The following is a 23,219-nucleotide window of genomic DNA, read 5'->3' on the forward strand; positions in this document are numbered from 1 at the left end:
GCCAGGCCGAGACGGTACAGCCCATGACTTCCAAGCCCAGGCCCTTGCCCATTGAGCAATTGAATTGTCAAAGAGTGAAGTTGGGCCAACCTTAAAAAGGTTAAGAGTTACTTTGCTTTCTCAGTTACTACCATTAAGAAGTGCATGCATAAAGCAAAGTTTTCAATATGATTGTGCACAAAATATTTGTATGATGCCAAAACTTGGTGCAAGAAGTTAGTCTTCATGAGCTGAGGGTTCACAAAATAGTATAAGCACTATAATTCTTGGGAATAGAGCCAAAAGTTTGTACAATACAGTAAGAAAATATGTCAAACCTACGTTTTCCAATTTATAGACGCGTAAATGCTCACATACTGATTTCCAACCAAATGATTGCCTGCAAAATAGTTTTTGAAACAATGTTACGATCAAACAGAACTCATCTCTTGAATACTTGAAATATAAGATGTTAATATCAAGATGTAGAATTCCAATTTCCAAAAGGGAGTTTAATCCTCATCCACACGAAAAGGAAAAAAAAAATTCCAAATTTCTTCATTGATTATTACCACCTCTTCATTAAAACAAAAAATAAAAAAAATAAAAACTGTCAGTGCATTTGTTGATGACAACTTCACCACTGTTATAAAACAGTGCATTTGTTGATGACAACTTCACCACTGTTATAACACAGTATCAGTGTCATATTTCTAGGACAACCCTAATTAATATAGGACCAAGATCAAGACCATGGATCCCATGGTCTCTGAGAAACAATTTCTGTTGGTCTGTTTCCAACTTTCTCATCCCTAGAAGATACATAATGTGATCCAACATGAATTATTACCTCAGCACACACCAATCAATATCTTCAACCAGTAAAGTACTATGAATTTTGAATTTTAGCTATATACAAAGACTTCTGTCCTAACAGGGTTCAAGTTGGACCTGCAGCAAAACAGAAAAATGGAATGTCAATTAGGTGCTAAAATAACACAAATAACAGAATGTAGAGTGATTGAACAGAAGAATGCCTTCCAATAACCACTACAATTCATTACGTAATTTGTTCAGGCATCATGAGTCCAGCTTACAAATTAATTTTTTAAAGAAATCACAGTGGAAGAGCGAAGACAGTAATCCCTAGTTCCGCAGGAGTTGAAATTGAGGAGCATGTCACAAGCTTTTCTTGCAAATACATTCCCAAGTAAGATCTAGGAATCAGAACCATAAGAATAAGAGTTGCCTTTCGATTATCTTAGATTGATCGGAACAAATAGATTTACCAAAGAAATAGAACTGGTTATGTTTTTAACCTGATCTTATTTTTGAAACTCTCCAGGTAGTACATTGAAGTTCCCATATTTTCTAAAAGAAATTTCAATTATAAATCATAATGCGTTTTCAGCCAATATCACCAATTGTTTATTGCTGGACAAATGTGACTACAACCAGAAACAAGAACATTGTATAAACTTGCAAGGATTACTTGTATATGATATAATTTTGTATTTTGCTGGGCCTCTAGCCTGGAGGGCAGAATCTCTCCTCCCCAAAGGGGAGGTTGAGAGTTCGAGCCCCATTAGGGGCATGCTGTTGCCATGGGTGTATGTGTTTGCTTTAACTTCAGGGGGAGGAACTTTTGTACTTTTCTAGAAACCTCAATTTACTTGCACATTTAAAAAATGTACACATACACAAATTAATAGGCTTTGAAAGAAGGCCAGTGGGATTATTCAATTGATCTTTGATAAAATATTCGTAACAAATTCTGCTGACATAGTGTATAACCTCCTATTGTCCTGGGACAAGCCAGAATACAAATTTCAGTTACACTGTGCGACTTGAAACACCGACAAAAAGCCGAAAACCTCACCTTGCTGTTCTCTCCTACCACGAGGTTGGAGGAAGTCTGTATCCGTTGCTCGAAAGGGTGGCCCAAAAGCCTCACCTTGCTGTTCTCCCCAACCATGAGGTTGGAGGAAGTCTGTATCTGTTGCTAGAAAGGGTGACCCATTATAACTTTTTAATATATCTGTACCAAAATCTGAACAAATAGATAAACATTAAATACAGTTCAAATGTTCCAAAGTTAATTGGGTCAACTAATATAAATATGAAAAATAGGATAATGTGCTGCAATGACTCCCATGTTTACTTGCAAAGTCACAATACAGCCCACATTTTGTACTGAACTAGCTCAAATGGCTCAAAAGAATTTGGAAAATTTTGGAATTGACTAAACATGTTTTAGTGAAGAGAGACACACACACAAAGACAGAAAGAACAAACCTGAACTACTAGAAAAGTCTGCTGTCAAATCTGTGAGTCTGAAGTTTTGAGGAATCTGTCCTAAGAGTCGAGACGAAGACATGTCAGCATCCAGGACTGCTTCATTCCAGGGTTGCGAATTGGACTCTACCCTCCGGAAAGATGACATAGTTGCACCCTCGATTGCAGGATGTGTTTCCAAAACGTTCCTATCAGCACCAAACATCAATGTGGAGTTGCCTGCATAGCCAAGTTCAGACGTGATCATCCCACCATTCATTCCTTGTATTCCCACATTTGAGTTCTGAGCAAACAGCATATTTGGCGAAACATTGATCTCTCTTGCATGAGCAGGCATATCAAAAGCAGTTTGCATGCGCGAGTACACTGAAGGCCCATGGTTTAAGAATGCATTAGGAAAACTGGTACCAACTGGCTGGCACATATCTTCTGGTTTCACAGCAGGTCCCGTTTGTTCTGGGGGATAAATGGCTGAGTTATGGGGCGCTGTTGGAGAGAGTTACAGAAATTAAGTCCGGGGATTTACTATGGCATTGCAAGATTAAATTTTAAAGAAAATATTCAAGGGAATATAGCACAGAATACTAAACAAAACTATCCCCCAACTTATAGAAAACTGGAGTTCTAATGGCTAGCAAACTCTAAACTACTAATAACAAATCAGAAATACTGTAGATGAATATATACATATTTATATATGCTTAGTTCACGTTTACAGTAGCACAGTGGAGAAGCCAGAAAAGTAGAGACCAACTTGCCTTAACATTTACAATATACTTATATGGTTATCCTCATGTATCAACAAACCTATTTCCTTCAAAAGGAAAGCAGTAACGGAAACGAATGGGTAAATCTAACAAACTTATTTCCTTCATAAGGATAGCAGTCATGAAAATCTACAAATAACAGCCATGAATTGAAATTTTGAAACATGTAGCTAAGGAGCATAATCATACACTCGGGAAATCTTTAAAGCATGCATCATGATGTAAACATGATGGACAGGATTTAGCATGGAACATAATTTTTGAACTGCAATATTGAAATGATGATAGATTAGAAAATGTAAAGAACACTATTAGTATTTTAGATACATTCAGCCTTCCATTAACATCTTTTAATCCTAGAAGATAAGGATGGGTGGGGAAATTTTTTTTAATGAAGGAACTTTATAGTCACCAAAATTGACAATTGAAATTTTCGTAAAAGATGTGAGTTTGAGGACTGCAATAGACAAATTATTATGTAAAGCATGGTACTACCAGAAGCACTTGTACCCTTAAATTGACCAAGATGTCAACTCCGTCCTTGCACTCTAAAAACATAAAAAAATTTCCCCCTAATTGAAAATAGAAAAAGTAAGAAGCAGAGAAGGGTGTCTTATACCACCTTTTTTTTTTTTTTTTTTTCATTTACATACTAAATTTTGTACGGAAGATTTGTTCTCTCCTAACTTGAGAAAAGTCCCATCAAAAATAAAAACTAAGAAGCAAAGTCTTTTGTTGGGCCTCTTAGAGAACCCATAATCCACCAACGGATACATGTAGTGCCCCCAACCCACATGCACCGGGCAATCACCAGGAAAATTCCCTGGGGTCTTATACCACTTGCCTATTCATTTATATAATAAATTTTATACAAAAGATCTGTTCTCTCCTAACTCAAGCACGAAGTTCAAACATCATTAACTTATTCCTAGGATGGGTACTTCATGCGATAAAACAAAATTTTAAACAGTCATCCACAAATCACTACAAGCTATTAACATACTTATCTAGCTTTTGATCACATAGTATATGAAACAAACTAGTCTCAGTCAAGAAAAAGTTGGCATCTATTTAAAGTTTTAAAAAAATTGGAATCAAGATTGTCGCAATTTAACAAAATTTTGTGTATTCCAGCTCTACACTTCATCTCTTGAATGACTTCAACTTTCTTTCTTTAACCATTCTTCACCTTCTATCTTATGTTCCCTGAATCTAACAAAACATCTTTAATGGTGATCCTGGTGAAGAATGGTACACAAATGACTATAATACTTATAAGATTTTGATTTTCCAAACATCAATTAATTTTAATTAAACCACATCATTTCTTATAGGAAACAACAAGATATACTAAAAATAATTAATCAATTACAGAAGTGGACAGGTCGTTAAAACGAAAATAAAACAAACCAAAAAATAAAACCAGGCTCCCGGACCCAAAAAACAAAAATCAAGAACCAAAAATCAACATTATAGTTAAGACCCTTTAGTGTAGTTATTAAGGCCCAATCTCACTCAAACACCAAGGTCTCCTAGGGTCAGAGTGCAAGGCGCAATGTAAGATGTGAGCCTGAGAGAATTAAAGCATGTGCGTCATATAAATGCAATACTAAATATAGCTGTAATAGAAAAAAAAATTACAAATGTAACACAAACAAAGCAAGTCAAAATAAGCTAAATTTATCAACGGGCCAGTGGCCTAGCGGTAACAGCCTCTTACTTCCCAAAGGGAGGTCAAGGGTTCAAGTCTCAAAAGAGACAAATGTGTGTGAGTACCAACTAGGAAAAAAAATAAAGAGCTAAATTTCAGCATTTCAATTCAGTAGGTTAGCTGAAGCAATGTACATATATCCTTTTAATTTGTATATGTATTCATTTAAGTCAAGATACATTTCGAATATTTCAACATAAGCAAGATTATTTTAAAAAAATGGATTTTTTGGCATGTCAACTAAGAGAGTCAACTAAATCAATACATATATATCATTTCTATATACACATGAATCAAATACTATCACAAATGTGTCGCCTTTGGCGTCTTGTGTATTCTTTTGGGAGTGCTCCCCTCTTGAGTGCCTTTTATTAAATCTTACTTATCAAAAAAAAAAAAAAAAAATTTATTTTTATTTTATTTTTTGATAAGTAAAATGTATTAGAAAGCGTTCAAAAGGGGAACGCATCCCCAGATATACACAAAAAGAATCTATGAACTCAAAGAACCCAAAAAGTCCACAATGTCCTCTAAAGAAGAATAATCCCTCCCCCAACCCCAACAAAAAAGGGTACAAATAATAGAAAATTTCAGCTCTCCAATAGAGGACTCCTTCCCATCAAAAGATCTTCTGTTCTGCTCTTTCCAAAGACTCCACCAAACGCAAAGAGGGGTCACCCTCCAGAAGTCTCTAGCCCCACCCATTGGCCCCTCCAGATATCTAGCAATCCTCGAGAAGTCTGAGGCATGACCCAATGGATGCCAAACAAACCAAGCAAAAGACTCCAACATTCATAAGCAACAGGACAATGCAACAGAAGGTGATCCACGGACTCCCAAAAACACTTGCAAAGACAACACCAGTTAACAATGATATGTCTTCTCTTCCGTAAATTATCCAAAGTCAGAATCTTACTCCAAGCTGCAGTCCACACAAAAAAGGCCACCCTAAGGGGCACCTTAGAGAGCCATACCGTCTTCCACGGGAAGGGCAACCCATGAAACCCAGAGAGGCGCACAAAGAATGATCGGACCTGGAACGTCCCATTAGAAGAAGGCACCCAAAACAAGGAATCCAATTCCTATCTATACAAAAGGGCCAACAAGCCAGTGACATCATCCAACTCCCAATCCTGAAAAGGTCGCCTAAATTGCACATCCCAAGACAACGTCCCGCTATCAAGACGATAGCAATCAGCAACCATAGCATGTTTGTCAACAACAATCTTAAACAATCTTGGAAACAACAGAGCCAAAGGCCTATCTTCACACCAGGAATCCTCCCAAAACCTGACAAATCTTCCATCTCGAACTCTGAATCTAATGTGTTTGGAGAATTCATCCCACCCCTTCCCAATGGACCTCCACACCCCCACACCATAAGCAGCCCTAACAGGCCTAGTTGACCACCCCTCTCTCTCCTCCCCAAAACGACAAGAAATGACCTTTCTCCATAATCTATGTCTTTCACTGCCGAACCTCCAAAGCCACTTGCCTAGAAAAGCATTATTAAAAGGGGCCAGTCTTCTAATTCCGAGACCACCAAGCTGAAGAGGCTTGCAAACCTCATCTCATTTGACAAGATGATATTTAAACTCCTCCCCACAACCCCCCCAAAGGAAATTCCGTTGGAGCATCTCCAGTCTTCCCACAATAGAGGCTGGAATCCTAAAAAGCGAGAGAAAGTATGTTGGAAGGCTTGACAAAACACTCTTCACTAACGTGACTTTTCCACCCTTGGAGAGATATTGCTTTTTCCAACCAGCCAATCTTCTCTCGACCCACTCAATCACCGGGTCCCAACTTCCCACCCTCCTTGCCGAGTCCCCCAACGGTAGACCCAAATAAGAAATAGGGAAGCGTCGCGTCCCACAGCCTAAAGCAATAGCCAGAGAATCCACATCCTGCACCTCCCACACAGGGACAAGCACACTTTTACCCACATTGACTTTCAGACCAGAGACAGCCTGAAAACAAACCAAAACACATCTCAAATACTGCAACTGGGACACCTCTGCCTCACAGAAAACAATAGTATCATCCGCAAAAAGAAGGTGAGAAATCTCCATCTGCTGAACCGATTTAGGGCCAAGCTTGAAACCCCTAATAAACCCCAAATCCACAGCCCTTCTCATCACAAATGTGCAATTATAAAATGCTACAATCATACAAATTTTAAATACATATTACATTATCATAAATATTTTAATAAAAAAAATAGACACCTTTGATGCATACAGTCAACCACAAACTCATGAATTTCAAAAACCAATTATCTGATAAGTTTATAAATATGATCTATGAAATATAACAAAGATATATATAGAGAATATTCTGTCATTTACGAAAAAATAAAAACCCAATGATTAAGAAAATAAAATCATGCATTGTTTAAGCTTGGAGCCTACTAAAAAGTGCACGCCTGAGGGATTTATATGTGCCTAAAAGAAGGTAAAGGTGCTTTGGCTAAGTTTTGCCGATCTTGGAGCTTTTTGAGGCCTAGGTGTACCCATACAACCATTTCCATAACACACTCAACAATGTAGCCCCAGTGCCCCACTCGTAGCCAATAAGTCCATCTTGCCATATACCAGCCTATAATAAAGTGATCTCACTGCCAAGAACACCATAACGCAAAAAATCCCTCTCCACCAAGATATAAATCACTCTAAAAAAGACAGCTGTTTTAAGACCTTCAAACACAAGATCTCTGCTTTGATTAAATAATCTTGAGCCAGCTTTGAAATATTCTTCTCAGCTTGATCTCTAAAAATGCCACACATTCCTACTTGTCCTGGATTCTCAAGAGAGGAACCATGAAAATTAGGTTTAACTTCTCCCATGGTAGAAAAGTTTCATAAAACCAAGGGCAATGAAGCCATTCAACATAAGAGTTCTAACAATTCTTCATAACTAACACAGAAGTGAAAAAAACACCTCCTCCCATGTATGATTCAAAACCACATTTCTCTACAAATTTTTTAATCCAAATCACCCACATCACCATGAGAAAGAGAGAGAGAATTTCAATCATCATCACAACAAGTGCAACCGCTATCACACTTACTGCATGTTTGGTGTTGCTGTTCGACAGGCTAAAAACACTTTTACTTTAAACATTCACTTGTAGTTGTGTCTGGTAAGATAAAAGAGTGCTTTTCGGTGGTAGAGGTTTTGGCCTAGTACAACTCTTAATAGAAGTTCACACTTGACGCTTTTAGAATTGTGGTTGCAAGTAGAGGTAAAATATATAGACGAAATATATTTTTGAAAGGAGAATATTTATGAAAACTTCAAACTTACAGAATGAATGAAATATTCCAAACTCCTGATTCAAGATTTAACATGTGTATTATAAATCTTGGAGAGTAGATCTATTACTGTAATGTTTTGAGAGAGTTTAGAAGCTGAAATTGTGGAAAGTGAGAAGAAGAGTTAAAAAGGGGGTATGAGATGTTCACCGCGATTATGGTCCATTACAGACCTTCATTACGGCTGATATAAGGATTTGTAATGGTATTGCCAAAATGTAATGGCATTGTTTAAAACCTTCGGTAAAAACAAAAAGAGATAATAATATTTCGGAGATAGCACCAAACAATGAAAATCTGACTGAAATTGAGGTTAACTTCTCTGGAAGGAAAAATGAAAAAAAAATAATAATAAAAGAAAAGAAAAGAAATTGCAGTTAACTGCAATAACAGGATGTAATCAAACTGACAGATATTAAGAATGTCAAAAATCAAGACAATATCAGGCTCGTGCAATGCGTGTTTCTAATTGAAATCTATGGCTGTAAATAGAACAAAGAGTTTCCCGAACAAGCCAATTTTGAGAGATTTATCCATTCATATACATATACAAGGAAATCCCACTACAGTTCAAGCATAATTAAAAACTGAGTAGAGAAACTCACTTGGTAAAATATGAGATCCATTAACCATGCGTGTAGGAGCAACTAAATTTGGGCGCATATGACGCGTCATTTCATCCTGACTAGCAAGCAACTTGTTGAATTCAATTACTTGTTCTTTCAAAATCAATCTCAGGTAATATGCCTTGAAAAATTCCTGATTTTCTTCTTCAAGTTTTTGCCAAACTGGAAGAAAAGTAATACATTATACTCTTGAAGAGAATAATAAGTGTGTGTGTGTGTGTGATTACAATTACATGACATAGACTACAGCTTCAGGATCCAGATGATTCGGGTAGTTACTTCCCTATTGTTGTCATTCTTCCATATGACTAGTGGCAGCTATCCAGATTCCAGGAATTAATGACATAATTTTTTTCTACAGCCACTTAAAGAGAGCTCCCCATAACTTTAAAAATTTGAGTTGTGACTTGAAAAAAAAAAAAATGCGCAAGAAATGCAAATATGCATCTTCTAATATAAAATGGATTCAAAAAGTTCATAACAACTGTGTGCAATATATTAGCTATTACACACGCAATGCATTAGCCAATGGCCCCCCATACCCCAAGGAACAGGATTAAGACATCAGATTTCAAGAAGCAACCAACAACTATAAGGGGAACCATTTTCACTGTGCAGTGCATCCCATCTATATAGCCAGTTAAACTGCTTCTTGACAATAACACTCAGATATACAGTGCCTCATGCTAATTTTGCAAAAGATTTTAGTGTGGCCTCCTCTTGCCCGTCAACCCAGTTTAAATATAAATATGTTCCTTCTACTGACCTTTACTGTGGTTTGATCACATACTGCAAAATAATCATCCAACCGTAATAATGTTCCTTTCATTAGTTGAATATCAAGTTACCAACAAAACATAGAAAGAAATGAATAAACAAAATGATCCAATCAATGGTTAAAAATTTGTGTGAAATAATAACCTCAATATGAGCCTTCCATCCATATAGATGGTGAGTAAACCAAATTTTCAAAACCTTCAAGCCATAAAAAATTTGGAGGTAATCATCATTTCTTATTTGATAAGGTTGCAATGCTTCACAAGTTAAATTGTTCTTTAATAGTACCTTTCACATGACTCATACCTTATTAAGGTTTTGAGTTTGACATGGACTAGGAGAAAGGTTTGCGGCATCTGTGGATAAATTTATTACTTCCAATGGAATCAAATAATGCACTGAGATTTTCAAGCTCTACCCTAGTTCAAGGTTCATGAGAGAACTGTAAAGAAAAGCAATGGCAAAACCCATATATGTTGGAGATATTTCAACAAAACAGAACTTACATTAGAGCAACCAAGAAAATCCAGGAAAGAAAGTGATGGGGAACAAGATATGATTCTAACATGAGTTGCACATGCTTTAGCATTACTTTTGCACAAGAGGGAAAGAGATAAAATTAAGGGGTTTTAGTAAATTAATTTAAGTTTATTGTTATTTTTGGTAATGTTTGAATTTTCGGATATTTTAGTATTTTCTTATTTTAGGGTTTATTAGGGTTTGCTTAACATTGTGCCTATATAAAGGTTCATATGTAATCAGACATTTTCAGCTTTGCATTATTGAATAATATTTGTAAGTTTGAGACCTCTCCTTGTTTTCTTCTCTCTCAGTGTTCTTGCTTTTCTCAATCCCCCATCTGTCCAACCTACCTATTCACTCTAATTTCTCACCCCCTTCGTCTATCTCCTCACCCCTTTCTTCTAGTCTCCTCTCATCTTCTCCTTCTCATCCCCTTCTTTCTTTCTGGTTCTAAATCAAAACTACAACAAGTCTATTTGTCCTGCATCAGAAAGCCTATTTATGGAAAAAGGATAAATATAAATCCCCTATTCCACTCTTATCCCACAATCCAAAGAAAACAAATAGGCACCACTTTCCAAATAATCTTCCTATTCCTCTCTCCTGCCTTTGTCTATCACTGAGCATCAATAACAAATGTTTTATGTTTTGACAAGACTAAAGTAATGCAGAACAAGGAAAATAATGAAGTACAAAGCTCCTCGGACATTGTACAATAAAGTAAAAGAATGCTAAAATTCTTCTTCACCAGTTATGCTTGCAAAACATTTTAGGAATCTCCAACCCACCCCCCTCCCACTACCCCCATAGTCATGTGATCCACCTTAACCAGATATCTTTAGGAAGGTTCAAAATGAAAAGGCAACCATAGGAGTGAACAAACATTACACCTGTCCAACTTTGAAAAAAAAAAATCCAAGACAGGAATAGAAACCATCCATCTTCCGCACAAATACATTGTCTTCCTCCCTAAGAAAATTGCTACTACAAAGATTGATAAACATAGTATTAAAGCTCCCCAATAGTATAAATCCCCAACAATTTGGAGGAGCATGACCAAAAAATGGAATTAAGAAAATAGCTACAATGTTTTCTATCCGGTTGGCGTTCGTATTGGACTGATTCAATTTTGCTTTGACTGGGTTTATGAACAGAGGTTGTATACGATAATTAGAGAGAGAGAGATAGATAGATAGAGAGAGAGAGAGAGAGAGAGAGAGAACCTAGAGAGAAGACAGTTGAGAGGCAAACAGAGAACAGAGAGAAGATAGGGACGGAAGAAGAGAGATCAGAGGGATAGAAAGAGAACAGGAGAGAAGAAACATTGAAGAAGCAGAATAAGAAGACGGACCATAGTGCTCTGATACCAAAATGATGCAACAGCAGAGATAGAAGGATGAGATAGATAAGAAAGAAGAATTGAGAAGAAGCAGCAGCAAGAAGAGGAAGGAGGAGGAGAAAAGTAGAGAGGAGAAACTGAACTTCTGATATTCTCAATCAATCCAAGACTATCCCCAAAAATACAAAAACATAAAATAAGAAAAAATATATCCTCTGACCTTTGCCTATGGTAAGTCCCTACAACAAGAAGTGTCAAACAATGTCTTTTTATTTTTATTTTTTTTTATTTACTTTGTTAACCATCAGAAGAACAACAAAAAGTAAATAGTGATAACAGACTAGTCTTCATATGTGCCATGGTTTCACAAAGCATCATTATGAAGGAGATATGCAAGGATAAAATCAGTTACCAAGTTCTGTAAAAACAGGCTCTACTTTCGCCTGAACCAAGAGGGTATTCACCACTTCTTTCCGCCTCATATACAATTGGATACAGTGTTCTATAAGATTTTGCACCTGAAATTGGAAATAAAATGATAAACAAAATAAAATGAACCTGATCTTGACATTTGCCAGTCTACTCAAAATAATTGATTTCAAGGTACACAAAAACAGTCTTTATGTAGCTTAAACTAAGAAGTTAATTGACCTTCTCCAGGAGTTTTTAGCATGTTATATGATTATGTCCAAACCAACCAAGTATTACAAAATATAACATGCTAAAAACTCCTGGAGAAGGTCAATTAACTTCTTAGTTTAAGCTACATAAAGACTGTTTATATAGACAAAGCTAGGTGGTTTGGTTTATTAATTCTTTTTTATACTTACAAAACTCAAAAAATTGCATGTAACACACAAAAAATAGCATGTTGTAAGATTTTGTCCAAACCAACCAAGTACTACAAACATACACACACATACACACACACACACACACACACACACACAAAGCAAGGTGGCTTGGTTTATTAATTCTTTTTATATTTATAAAACTCAAAAAATTGCATGAGATAGCTGATAAGCATGTCCGTCAAAAGTGATTCCTTTGTATTTTTGGCCCTAGCGTGGTTTAAAGGGGAGGTGCAATGTTAAGAGATTACAGAAAACAATCAGATAGCTTGCCGGAGGAAGCTTGCCGTGGTAGAGATGCGGCCGGAGTCTACTACTCCGACCAATCATCGGAGTCATTAACTCCGGTGTAATCCTTTACTGCTTTTGTTTCTTACATTCTCTTTCTTTGGTGGTTTCGCTGCTTCGTTGGTTGTGGTTTGTTCATGAAAGCGTTCGATTGTCAGAAGCTATCTTTTTTGGAGGTAGCCCGTCTTCCTCACCTGGATTTTAAAGGGGAGGTGAATCGGATTTCTTCTCAGAAGGATCATGTGTTTAGGGTGGATAGGCTCAGCACTTCCTCTCGCGAACAGGTTCTTAGAGCTTGCCTCGTTCGGCGTTTTGACAGAGGGGTGGGTTCCTTGGAGGAGATTGAAGATTGGGCCACGAAGACCTGGTTAATTTCGAGCGGGGTTAGGGTTAACTTCTTGCCGGACGGGCTCTTGCTGTTCTGGTTCCCGTCGGCGTTGGAGGCTCATAAGGTCCTTGATTGGGGCAAGAAAGTGTGGGGTGAGGCTCAGCTCTTTATTGATCTCTGGTACTACAGGGTTGGGTGCTCCGGTCTAAGGCTGAGGAATAAATTCCGGCGAGTCGTTTTATATGGTCTGCCGCTGCATCTTTGGTGCTAGAAGCTTTTCATCGCCATTGGAGATGTGTGTGGTGGCTTTTGGGAAGTGGAGGCCTTCGAGATGAGCGACACGGAAAGGATTGTGACAACTGTGGCTGACGGTGGTGTGATTCCGGCGAGTATTGTGGTGGAGGATGGTCAGTGGGCATTCAGAATCTCATTATCTGAAGAGATTGCTCCGACCATGGTCCCGCTGACTGGGACTTATGCTGGAAATGGTGATTTAAGATCATCGGCGTTGTCGGCTGCCTCCCGTCCGGTTCGCAGATCTGGTGGTGGAGGTAGATCTAAGTCGGAGATCCAAAAGGTGGAGGTGCAGTACAGCCGGACTCAAGGTCAGGGACGTGGGAGACATCACGCGCTTCAGGCGAGTGGTAATGGGAAGGATTCTCATGTGACACGTGGTTGGAGGAGGAACGACGACCGTTGTGTGTGGAAGACAGCTGCCCCTCCACGTGCGGAGCCTCGTGACTCTCGGAGTTTTTTGAATTCTAATTCTTTTGGGCCTGATGAGGTTGGGCTTCTTCAATGTGGGCCTCATGTTAAAGGCTCGAAAGGGGCTGGCAAGGAAAAGCATGAAGGGGGTGGTTCTAGGCTTCCTTCTGGGCTGGGGCGGCCCTCAAAGCCCGCTAAGAGGGATGGACACCTCAAGCTTGCTGGGCCTCTTGTTGTTGCTGGACCAACCCAGGTTAAGCCAAGATTGGCTAAGGAGAGGGTGGTTAAATGGGGCCTAAATAAAAACCTCTCAATTTCATTCCAAGGTGGGCAGCCCAGCTCAGAAATGAATCATAGCCACTCTTTTCAAGACTCTTATCCAGACACATCTCAGAGATGCTCGGCATCACGGTCTTGGTCGAGGAGTGAAAAGACGAGCTGGGCGAAGGTGAGTTTGAGCATGACGAAAGGGGATGGGGTTTGTCCGAAGTCTTTCCGGCATGGTTCGTGTTGTCAGAACAGGCTCTCGGGTAACAGATTTGATTCTCTGCAGTCTGGGTCTTTGGGTGAAGAAGAGAATGGTGATTGTGAGGCCATGAAGGAGGAGGGTCTCTCTCGAAATCCTTTGAAGCAATCTAGAAAGAGATGGACCAGAAAGGACAAACAGAAGTGGGTCGCCCGCAAGGATTCTTACCCGTGCCTAGGTAAGTTGTCTTTTTCTCATGTCCGGAACGCTCCATCAGTTTCTTTCCCTTCTTCTATTCCTTCTAGTGAGTTGTTGAGAAGCAAGGGGGAGGAGGTTTTTGTTGGGAGGCAGCAGGTGTTGTCGCATGTTTTAGATGGTGACTCGGTGGATGTGAGGAGCTCTACGGTTGGCTCTGATTTTGGGGATGTTGGGCCGTCAGAAAGGGATGGGACAGTTTGTTTGTCTGGTGACAGGGATTTCAACCAGTTGTGTGCCGGGTTTGCTGAGACATGCTCTGAGTTTTCTTCCACGTCTCAGTATAATGATTCCTCAGGGGAGGAAATGGGCAGGTTGGCCAAGCTTCTTTTGAATGGACCGGCAAGGTCTTGTTCTCCTCTAAAAGATGGCCCAATGACTTGTTTGAAGGGTTCTGTGTCTGATTTGGTGACTGTTTGCGTGGGCAAAGACATTCATATTTCCCTCAGCGATGAATCAGCCTCTCTTTTGGTTAAGGAACTGCAGAGGCACAAATTTTCACCTGATGTTCAAACTGTTGATTGCAATCCGGACCCTTTCATCCGGGATGGTGTTTTGGATTATGGTAAGGACTGGTCTTCTCATGTGGAGGAGGCAGTGGTGGATAAGGGAGGTGAGGGAGATGGGAGCAGGTCTTTTGATCTGATGTTGTGGGAGGAGGGTCATGCTAACTTGGGGGTGGTGGACCCACTGGCTATTGTTCTTCCAGAGGAGTTGGGCAGTGAGGTGTGTAGACAGGAAGCTGAGGATACTGGAAAGGAATGGGTCAAGGCTAATATTGGGGTCACTAGTGAACTTCTGGGTGTCTCTTGCAACGGCAATCGGGATCAAGCCTTAGCAATTCTTCAGGCTACGGCAGTGGGGAGAGAGGGGGAGATGATTCAGTTTTCCAGAAGGAGGAGCCGGAAGAAGAAAAACCTTTCTCTGTGGAAAGGGGAAAGGGAGCTTAGGAATCTGGTTTCTGAGGTGAATTATGATAGGGTGGTTGAGGGGGGGAAGGAGAGGGGAGAATGTTTCCTTATGAAGCTACGACTTTTATCTTGGAATGTCCGTGGCCTTAATGGTCCGGGCAAGAGAAAGGTGGTGAAGATGGCGGTGAGGAAATGGGGGGTGCAGTTGGTGTGTCTTCAAGAGACTAAGATCGATTATATGACTGATCGGATGGTGAAGAGTTTGTGGGGTAACCGGTTTGTGGAATGGGAGGCGCTGGATTTTGTTGGGACTTCAGGCGGTGTTTTCATTATGTGGGATAGAAGATGGATGGCTAAGGTGGATGTTTTTCGTGAGATTTTTTCTCTGTCTTGTGCCTTTGTGATGGAGGAGGATGGTTTCACTTGGGGCTTTTCTGGGGTGTATGGGCCAGTTGATGATGATATGAGGGGTGGTCTGTGGGAGGAGTTGAGTGGGGTGAAGGATAGATGGTCTCTTCCTTGGTGTGTGGCAGGTGACTTTAATGCGGTGAGGTCTCCAGCGGAGAGATCTTCAGGAGGTGCATGGACTCAGGCTATGATGCAATTTTCTGACTTTATAGATGGTCATCAGCTTATTGATCTTCCTCTTGAGGGAGCTTCTTTCACTTGGTCCAGTGGAAGGGAAGCACCAACTCTCTCTCGTCTTGATAGATTTTTTATCGCCGGTGACTGGAAAGAGAAGTTCCCGGATGTTGTTCAGGCTGTGTTGGCTAGGGTGACTTCGGATCACATTCCTTTGGTTCTGGATTGTGGAGGGTTGAGATCTCGTTGTACTCCTTTCAGATTTGAGAATATGTGGCTTCGTGCGGATAACTTCTAGGGACTTGTGAGTTCGTGGTGGGAGGAGAACCTGGTGGTGGGCACGTCGAGTTTTATTCTTGCAAGAAAGCTTCATATTCTGAAAAATAATCTTAAAAGGTGGAATAAGGAGGTTTTTGGGAGCTTAGAGTGGAGAAAGAATAGGGCTTTGGCTGATATTGCCGAGATTGATAGACTGGAAGGGGAGGGTGTTCTTGCTGAATCCCAACGCAGTAGGAGAGCAGCTTGTCAGGCAGAATGTGTGGAGATTGCAGTTTTGGAGGAAATTTCGTGGCGTCAGAAATCTCGGGCCTTATGGCTCAAAGAGGGAGACCGGAATACCAAGTTTTTTCATAGAACCGCTAATGCTCATAAGAGGAATAATCACATTGGGCGGGTGTGTGTGGATGAAGCGGTTTTGACTACGGAGGAGGAGGTGCGTAGCGGTATTGTCTCTTTCTACCAAAAGCTCTATTCTGAGCCTCTTCGATGGAGACCACGTTTTGATGATCTTCACTTTGATTCTATTTCTACATTGGAAAGAGATGGGTTGGAAAATCCCTTTTCGGAGGAAGAGGTGCTGAAGGCCCTTAAGAGCTGTAATGGTGATAAGGCTCCAGGCCCGGACGGCTTTACTATGAGATTTCTGTTGGAGAGTTGGGAGGTGGTCCGGTACGAGGTGATGGGCACTTTTCATGAGTTTCATTCCACGGGGAGGTTTGAGAAATCACTGAACGCATCTTTTATTGCTCTTATTCCTAAGAAGGGTGGTGCTTCTCACATTAAGGATTTTCGACCAATCAGTTTGATTGGATGCATTTACAAGCTCATCGCAAAAGTCCTTGCTTTCCGTTTGAGGGAGGTCTTGGATGGAGTTATTTCTGAGTCCCAGAATGCTTTCATTGGGGGTAGACAGATCCTGGATTCTGCTCTTATTGCCAGTGAATGTGTGGATTCTCAATTGTGTAGTGGGGCTCCTGGGGTTCTTTGTAAGCTGGATATCGAGAAAGCTTATGATCATGTCTGCTGGAATTTCCTGTTCTACCTGTTGGAGAGGATGGGCTTTGGTGAGAGATGGAGGAAATGGATTGTTTCATGTGTTTCCACTGTCAGGTTTTCGATGTTGGTGAATGGGTCCCCCGCGGGGTTTTTCGGTAGCTCTCGCGGTCTGAGGCAGAGGGACCCTCTCTCCCCATTCCTTTTTATTATTGTTATGGAGGCTCTTAGTAGGTTGATGAGAAGGGCGGTGGATTTGGTTTTATCAGGGGTTTCAAGATCGGTCCCGACTCCGTTCAGCAAATGGAAATTTCTCACTTACTCTTTACGGATGACACTTTGCGGATGACACTGTTGTTTTTTGTGAGGCAGAGGTGTCCCAGTTGAGGTATCTGAGATGTGTCTTAGTTTGCTTTCAGGCTGTCTCTGGTTTGAAGTCAACGTGGGCAAGAGTGTTCTTGTCCTTGTGGGGGAGGTTCAGGAGGTGGACACTCTGGCTGCTGCTTTAGGGTGTGGGACACAACATTTCCCTATCTCGTATTTGGGTTTGCCGCTGGGGGACTCGGCCAAGAGGGTGGGAAGTTGGGACCCGGTGATTGAGAGGGTTGAAAGAAGATTAGCTGGTTAGAAAAAGCAATATCTCTCCAAGGGTGGTAAAGTTACGCTAGTAAAAAGCGTCTTGTCAAGCCTTCCAACGTATTTTCTTTCGCTCTTTCGGGTTCCAGCCTCGGTTGTTGGCCGTCTGGAGATGTTGCAACGTAACTTCCTTTGGGGGGGTCGTGGAGAGGAGTTTAAGTATCATCTTGTCAGGTGGGAGCAGGTTTGCAGGCCTCTTCAGTTGAGCGGGCTTGGGATTAGGAGATTGGCCCCCTTTAACAGTGCTCTCCTCGGTAAGTGGCTTTGGAGATTCGGCAGTGAAAGGCATAGATTATGGAGAAGGGTTATTTCCTGTCGCTTTGGGGAGGAGAGAGGGGGGTGGTCAGCTAGGCCAGTCAGGTCTGCTAGTGGAGTAGGGGTGTGGAGGGCCATTGGAAAAGGATGGGACGAGTTTTCCAAACATGTTAGATTCAAAGTTCGGGATGGAAGGTTTGTCCAGTTTTGGGAGGATCCCTGGTGCGCGGATAGGCCTCTGGCTCTTTTGTTTCCAAGGCTGTTCAGGATTGCTGTTGACAAACAAACTATGGTTGTTAACTGCTATCGCCTTGATAACGGGAGGTTATCTTGGGATGTGCAATTCCGGCGATCTTTTCAGGATTGGGAGTTGGATGATGTCACTGGCTTGTTGGCTCTCTTGTACAGACAGGAGGTGGAGGGCACTGGTGTTGACTCCCTGTTTTGGGTGCACTCTTCTCAGGGGATGTTCCAGGTCTGGTCTTTTTTTGTATGCCTTTCTAGTTTTCATGGCGCTTCCTTCCCGTGGAAGACGGTGTGGTTGTCTAAGGCACCTCTTAGGGTGGCCTTTTTCGTGTGGACTGTAGCTTGGAGCAAGATTTTGACTTTGGATAACTTGAGGAAACGAAGACATATTATTGTTAATCGGTGTGGTCTTTGTAAGTTGAATGGGGAGTCAGTGGATCATCTGTTGCTGCATTGTCCTGTGGCTCATGATTGTTGGAGTCTCATTTTTGATTTGTTTGGTATTCATTGGGTTATGCCTTGGACATCTCGGGATTTGCTGGATATTTGGAGGGGCCAATGGGTGGGGGCTTAGGCGAGAGTCTTCTGGAGGGTAACCCCCTTTTGTGTTTGGTGGAGCATTTGGAAAGAGCAGAATAGAAGATCTTTTGATGGGAAGGAGTCCTCCATTGGGGTGTTGAAATTCTCTATTATTTGTACTCTTTTTTGTTGGGGTTGGGGGAGAGATTTTTCCTCCATTGAGGATATTGTGGACTTTTTGGGCTCCTTGAGATCATAGTTTTAGTTTTTTGTATAGCTTGGGACGCGTTCCCCTTTTGAACGCCTTTTAATACATTTTACTTATCAAAAAAAAAAAGCATGTCCGTCATCTTCACTCTACTTAATTGTAGTAGACAAGGGACTAAGAGAGAGGCTATATTTTGTATTGTCAGACTTTTGGTACAAAATGGTCCAATCATTTTGATGACTTGACAAGTGGCCAAGGCAAGCACAAGCTGAGCCACTTATATTATAAGTTCCTTTTTGGTATCATTATCTGGCTGACAGAAAAAAATGGAATAAAAACAATGTACAGTAAGACAACAGTCCATCACTAACAAAATACAAGCTCAGCAGCTTACCAGTTGTATATCTTGACATGAGACTTTTCTGACCTCTCCACTAGACATTTTCTCAAGGTCCCAAACCAGAGAGATACTCGCAAAAGAGATTCATGGCAATTCAATTTTTCTGCTACTGTACTTCACAAACTAATTAATCCCTCCAGCTTTTGCTTGCAAATTTTGATAAGCAACATATAATACCTTATACAAAATATCATAACAAGCCACGGAGTTAGCTAATTCAACATTTAAAAGGCCAAAATAGAATCCCAAAGGATTTAATGCACTCATCTTTGCTAAAATAAAGTATGAACGTTGGCTATGTTTATTGCATGCTATCAAAAGTAACCATACATCAGGGGGCATAAGGAATCACAAATAAAGTAGCTGACACCCATTTTTTGCCATTGCTTGAAATTATTAATTACCAGGGAATTTGACGTCAATGTTTTGACTAATCAGTAATCCTACAGAAGCCAATCTAAAGTATGTGGAACAAATATAAGAGGGTGCCATGAGGGAACGGACCAGCACCTAGGTTATGATACATCAGTGTACGAATGGTTCAATTCAGACCTAGAGGGGGCGGTGAATAGGTCTTATGAAAACTGTTTCTGTGAATAGCAAACTTTTCAAATTTCAGTTAAACTTTGCTCAATTTTTAGATTATTCAGTTACCACATGTCTCAATCACAAATACAAACACATAAAGCAATGAATAGAAAGCAAAGCAGAAACATAGACTTTTACATGCCCTTGAAATGGAAATTCTACAGGAACTTGGGTCCAAGTATGAACAATCCACTATAGAGAAAAATATTACAACACTTGGTACCAAACTCTAAACCCTGTAGTTCACTAGTTACCTCTCATCGAGACTCACACCAGATGTTCCACCTCGGACTCTGCTTGCTGGTCAATCAACAAACTTGATCACCCACTAGTCTGCTCTTTGTGGTTTTTAAATTCCTTGTTCTTCACAAAAATACACGATTGCTGATTGCTAAAATATTTTCCAATTTGCTCCTTGTTTTGATCAATTCAAATAGAGTATGGAATTGTATGAAAACTAGATTAATACTCAAAGCTTCCTCTCTAAAATTTATAAAATTTAATAATGTGTAATTCATACCCTAGACTGACTATAAACCCCATACTCATGGTCAATATAGGAGTGCTATATGAAAAAGATTAAAACAAATTTACTAAATTTTGTAAGTTTCCAAACTGATCTGCTACATTCAATCAATCAACCACTATGGTCAATCAATCAAGTTTACTTCAGTAGCCTTCAATAGATAAGCCAAGTAACTTAGATCAAGCTATCAATCATTGCCTCTATAGACCTTTGATTGATTGGTTTGATCAATCCCAAGACTGGTCATAGCTCTATGTTTTTCAACTTATAATTTGTTTAAAAATTTAATCAGTCCATCAAGAAGTTCAATTAATCGAGCAACCAAATTACTGAAAAACTTAATCAAACTTTAAATTGAGATTTCTGATGATCAATCCCAGGTCATTTATGAACTCATTCTAAATCCATAATTGGACATACTTATAAACGAGTGTAGTTTTAAAAAATAAAGCCTTTTATCCTATTAAAGAAACGAACAAAATTTTAAGTATTTTGAGGATTCCTACAAACCAAGATGATAGAAGTTATATAGAAGTTGAAATATCACTTGATAAGACTAATAACTCAAGACAACACAAAAGGTAATAGGGAACCATCCAATGACATTGTTTTTTGCTACCAACTCCTATACACCTGATTAACGAAGAAACAAAATGCCTTCAACAGTTAACTCATTTCCTCATATCAAGTCCACATGCATGCTCAAATCAACATACGATTCCAGAAAAAAGCTGTGTCTATATTATGCAGTCCAGAAGCAAATGTCAGGCTTAACAGCCAAAAATGAGTTAACCATGTTTAAGCTTTCTGTAATTTTATCAGCGTAGGTAGAATAGTGTATTTACTCTTATCCTTTTCTTCACCAAACATTATTAGTATCCTAAAGCCCCTCTTAATCCCATTCTCTCAGTTTTTTTTTTTTTTTTTTTTTTTTTTTCGATAAGTTAATCCCATTCTCTCAGTTTTGAGCCACTACCATCTCTCAACTGAGATTTTTCAGCACTCACTCCCTGCAAATTGATTAAGAAGTTATTGCTCTCTAACTCTTTTGTTTAACAGCATCAAAATGCATTTCAGTTAATAGTTTTTCATAGTTTTATCAACAGTCCAAGGGCCAAGGGGTCTAAAAATAAAACATCCCAAATCAATTTGAGGGTAAGATACAGCAAAAAACACAACATTACAACTATTATATATAAAATAATAATAATAATAATAATAATAATAATAATAATAAGCTCTGTCGAGCAATAAACCGAACAGAACTCATTGATTCCAGATGAAAAAACATTCATAAATTGAAAAACAAAAACTCAATTCTCAACTCTATCCCCCAGAAGTAAACAAGATCACTTAATCCAAATTCCAAAATGAATGAACATTCTTCCGTTAAACATTAACAAACCCAATCTTCATCACTAAAGAAATAGAACTGAATGAAACCCATTAATTCCAGATTACTAAAACCTCATATGCAGAAACCTACAAACTCAGTCTTGAATTCTATGTATACTATTAAATCACACCAACAAGAAACCTTGAAACCCTAGTCTGATGATAAACATCTTTAGAGCGGTTTCGATAGATGAAATAAAAGAAAGGCCCACCATTTTCTAGGGTCGGTTGAATCAGAATCAATAATGATTAACATTGAAACTGTGTGAGACAAACATAAATTGAATGATTACTGAGAAAGAAAACAGTGAAAAGATAACAAAGCAATGATCGTAAGGTACCTGAAAGAATGAAAAGAGTAATGTTTGGGACGATGATCAACTGATTTCTCTCTCTCTCTCTCTCTTCCCCTTCCTCTTCTCTCACTTTTATACTCTCCGTATGGTTTGTTTTTCGGTTATGCTCTGGGTATGTTGTAGACGATGCGAATGCAAGATTAGTGGCTCTTTTTGCCACCGTCTGATGCGATTACTTTATAGGTGTCTAAAACACACAAATAATAATTTTTAGGGATTTTAATCCATTCAAACATAACACGTTACTTCCTTGGGGTTATATTTTACAATTGTTTTTTGGTATTTTATTTCGTAAAAAATTAACATTGTTTATATTGGGTACTTATTTGTATTTTTATAAACAATTTTTAAACTTTTTTGAAAATTAATTAATAAATTTTGAATATAAAAGATCATTTTACATAAACTTCTATCTTTTATAAGGGTCTAAAACGTACAAATAATTACTTATAGGTATTTTATTTCATGAAGAAAGTTTAAGTCCCTTCATGGTTATATATTATATATCCTTTGATAATATATATCAATATACAGTATGTACTGATATTTAGTTCGACAAATAAAAATCTACTACTTTACTAATTCTATGTGATTATTTATGTGTCTAATATAATGGGACTCATATTAAAATATAAGGCAATTAACTATTTATAAAGTTGTCATCTTATTTTTAAGTTGAAAAATGATTCTTGCACTAAATAATTGAAAAATGATTGCTAGACCTACTATTTTAATTGGTCAATTATGCAATAAATAAGAAAGTAAAGCCTTGCTTAGTTGTATTTTGTATAAATATTCGGTTAGTCACTGTAAGTGTTTGGTGTAAATATTATTACTCTTTTAAGTTTTATCTTAATCTAGGATCTTTGTTGACAATTAAAATCATATATATTAAAATGTGTATCTATTATATATATACATCATATTACATCTTTGTAAGTACTATTGTGATACTTCATACATCTCCTATATATAATTAGATTGTATATCCCTAATTATATATAAAACATTGTGTCTTTGATCATTATTACATCAATTACTTTCATAGGAATTTGTTAATTGCTATAATGATCAAGGACTCTAAAACACTGAAAATTAAGGAAGG

General features: G+C 39.0%; 1 protein-coding gene across 1 annotated transcript; it reads right to left on the reverse strand.

Moving 5' to 3' along the window:
• Positions 1–149: 149 nt before the first annotated feature.
• LOC132304448 (uncharacterized) lies at positions 150–22,254 on the reverse strand. Its single transcript, XM_059802128.1, has 8 exons — positions 22,100–22,254; positions 19,244–19,426; positions 11,740–11,845; positions 8,669–8,851; positions 2,275–2,760; positions 1,859–2,029; positions 830–930; positions 150–379 (listed from the first exon to the last, which is right to left on the reverse strand). The coding sequence occupies exons 2-7, from the start codon at positions 19,289–19,291 to the stop codon at positions 920–922; spliced, it is 1,005 nt and encodes a 334-aa protein (XP_059658111.1). The 5' UTR covers positions 19,292–19,426; positions 22,100–22,254; the 3' UTR covers positions 150–379; positions 830–919.
• Between the last annotated feature and the right edge of the window lie 965 nt (positions 22,255–23,219).

This window comes from Cornus florida, unplaced genomic scaffold (genome assembly GCF_030987335.1).
Source record: "Cornus florida cultivar Cherokee Brave unplaced genomic scaffold, ASM3098733v1 CherokeeBrave_3.0.0_Hap2_Chr04, whole genome shotgun sequence".
NCBI classification, from domain to species: domain Eukaryota; kingdom Viridiplantae; phylum Streptophyta; class Magnoliopsida; order Cornales; family Cornaceae; genus Cornus; species Cornus florida.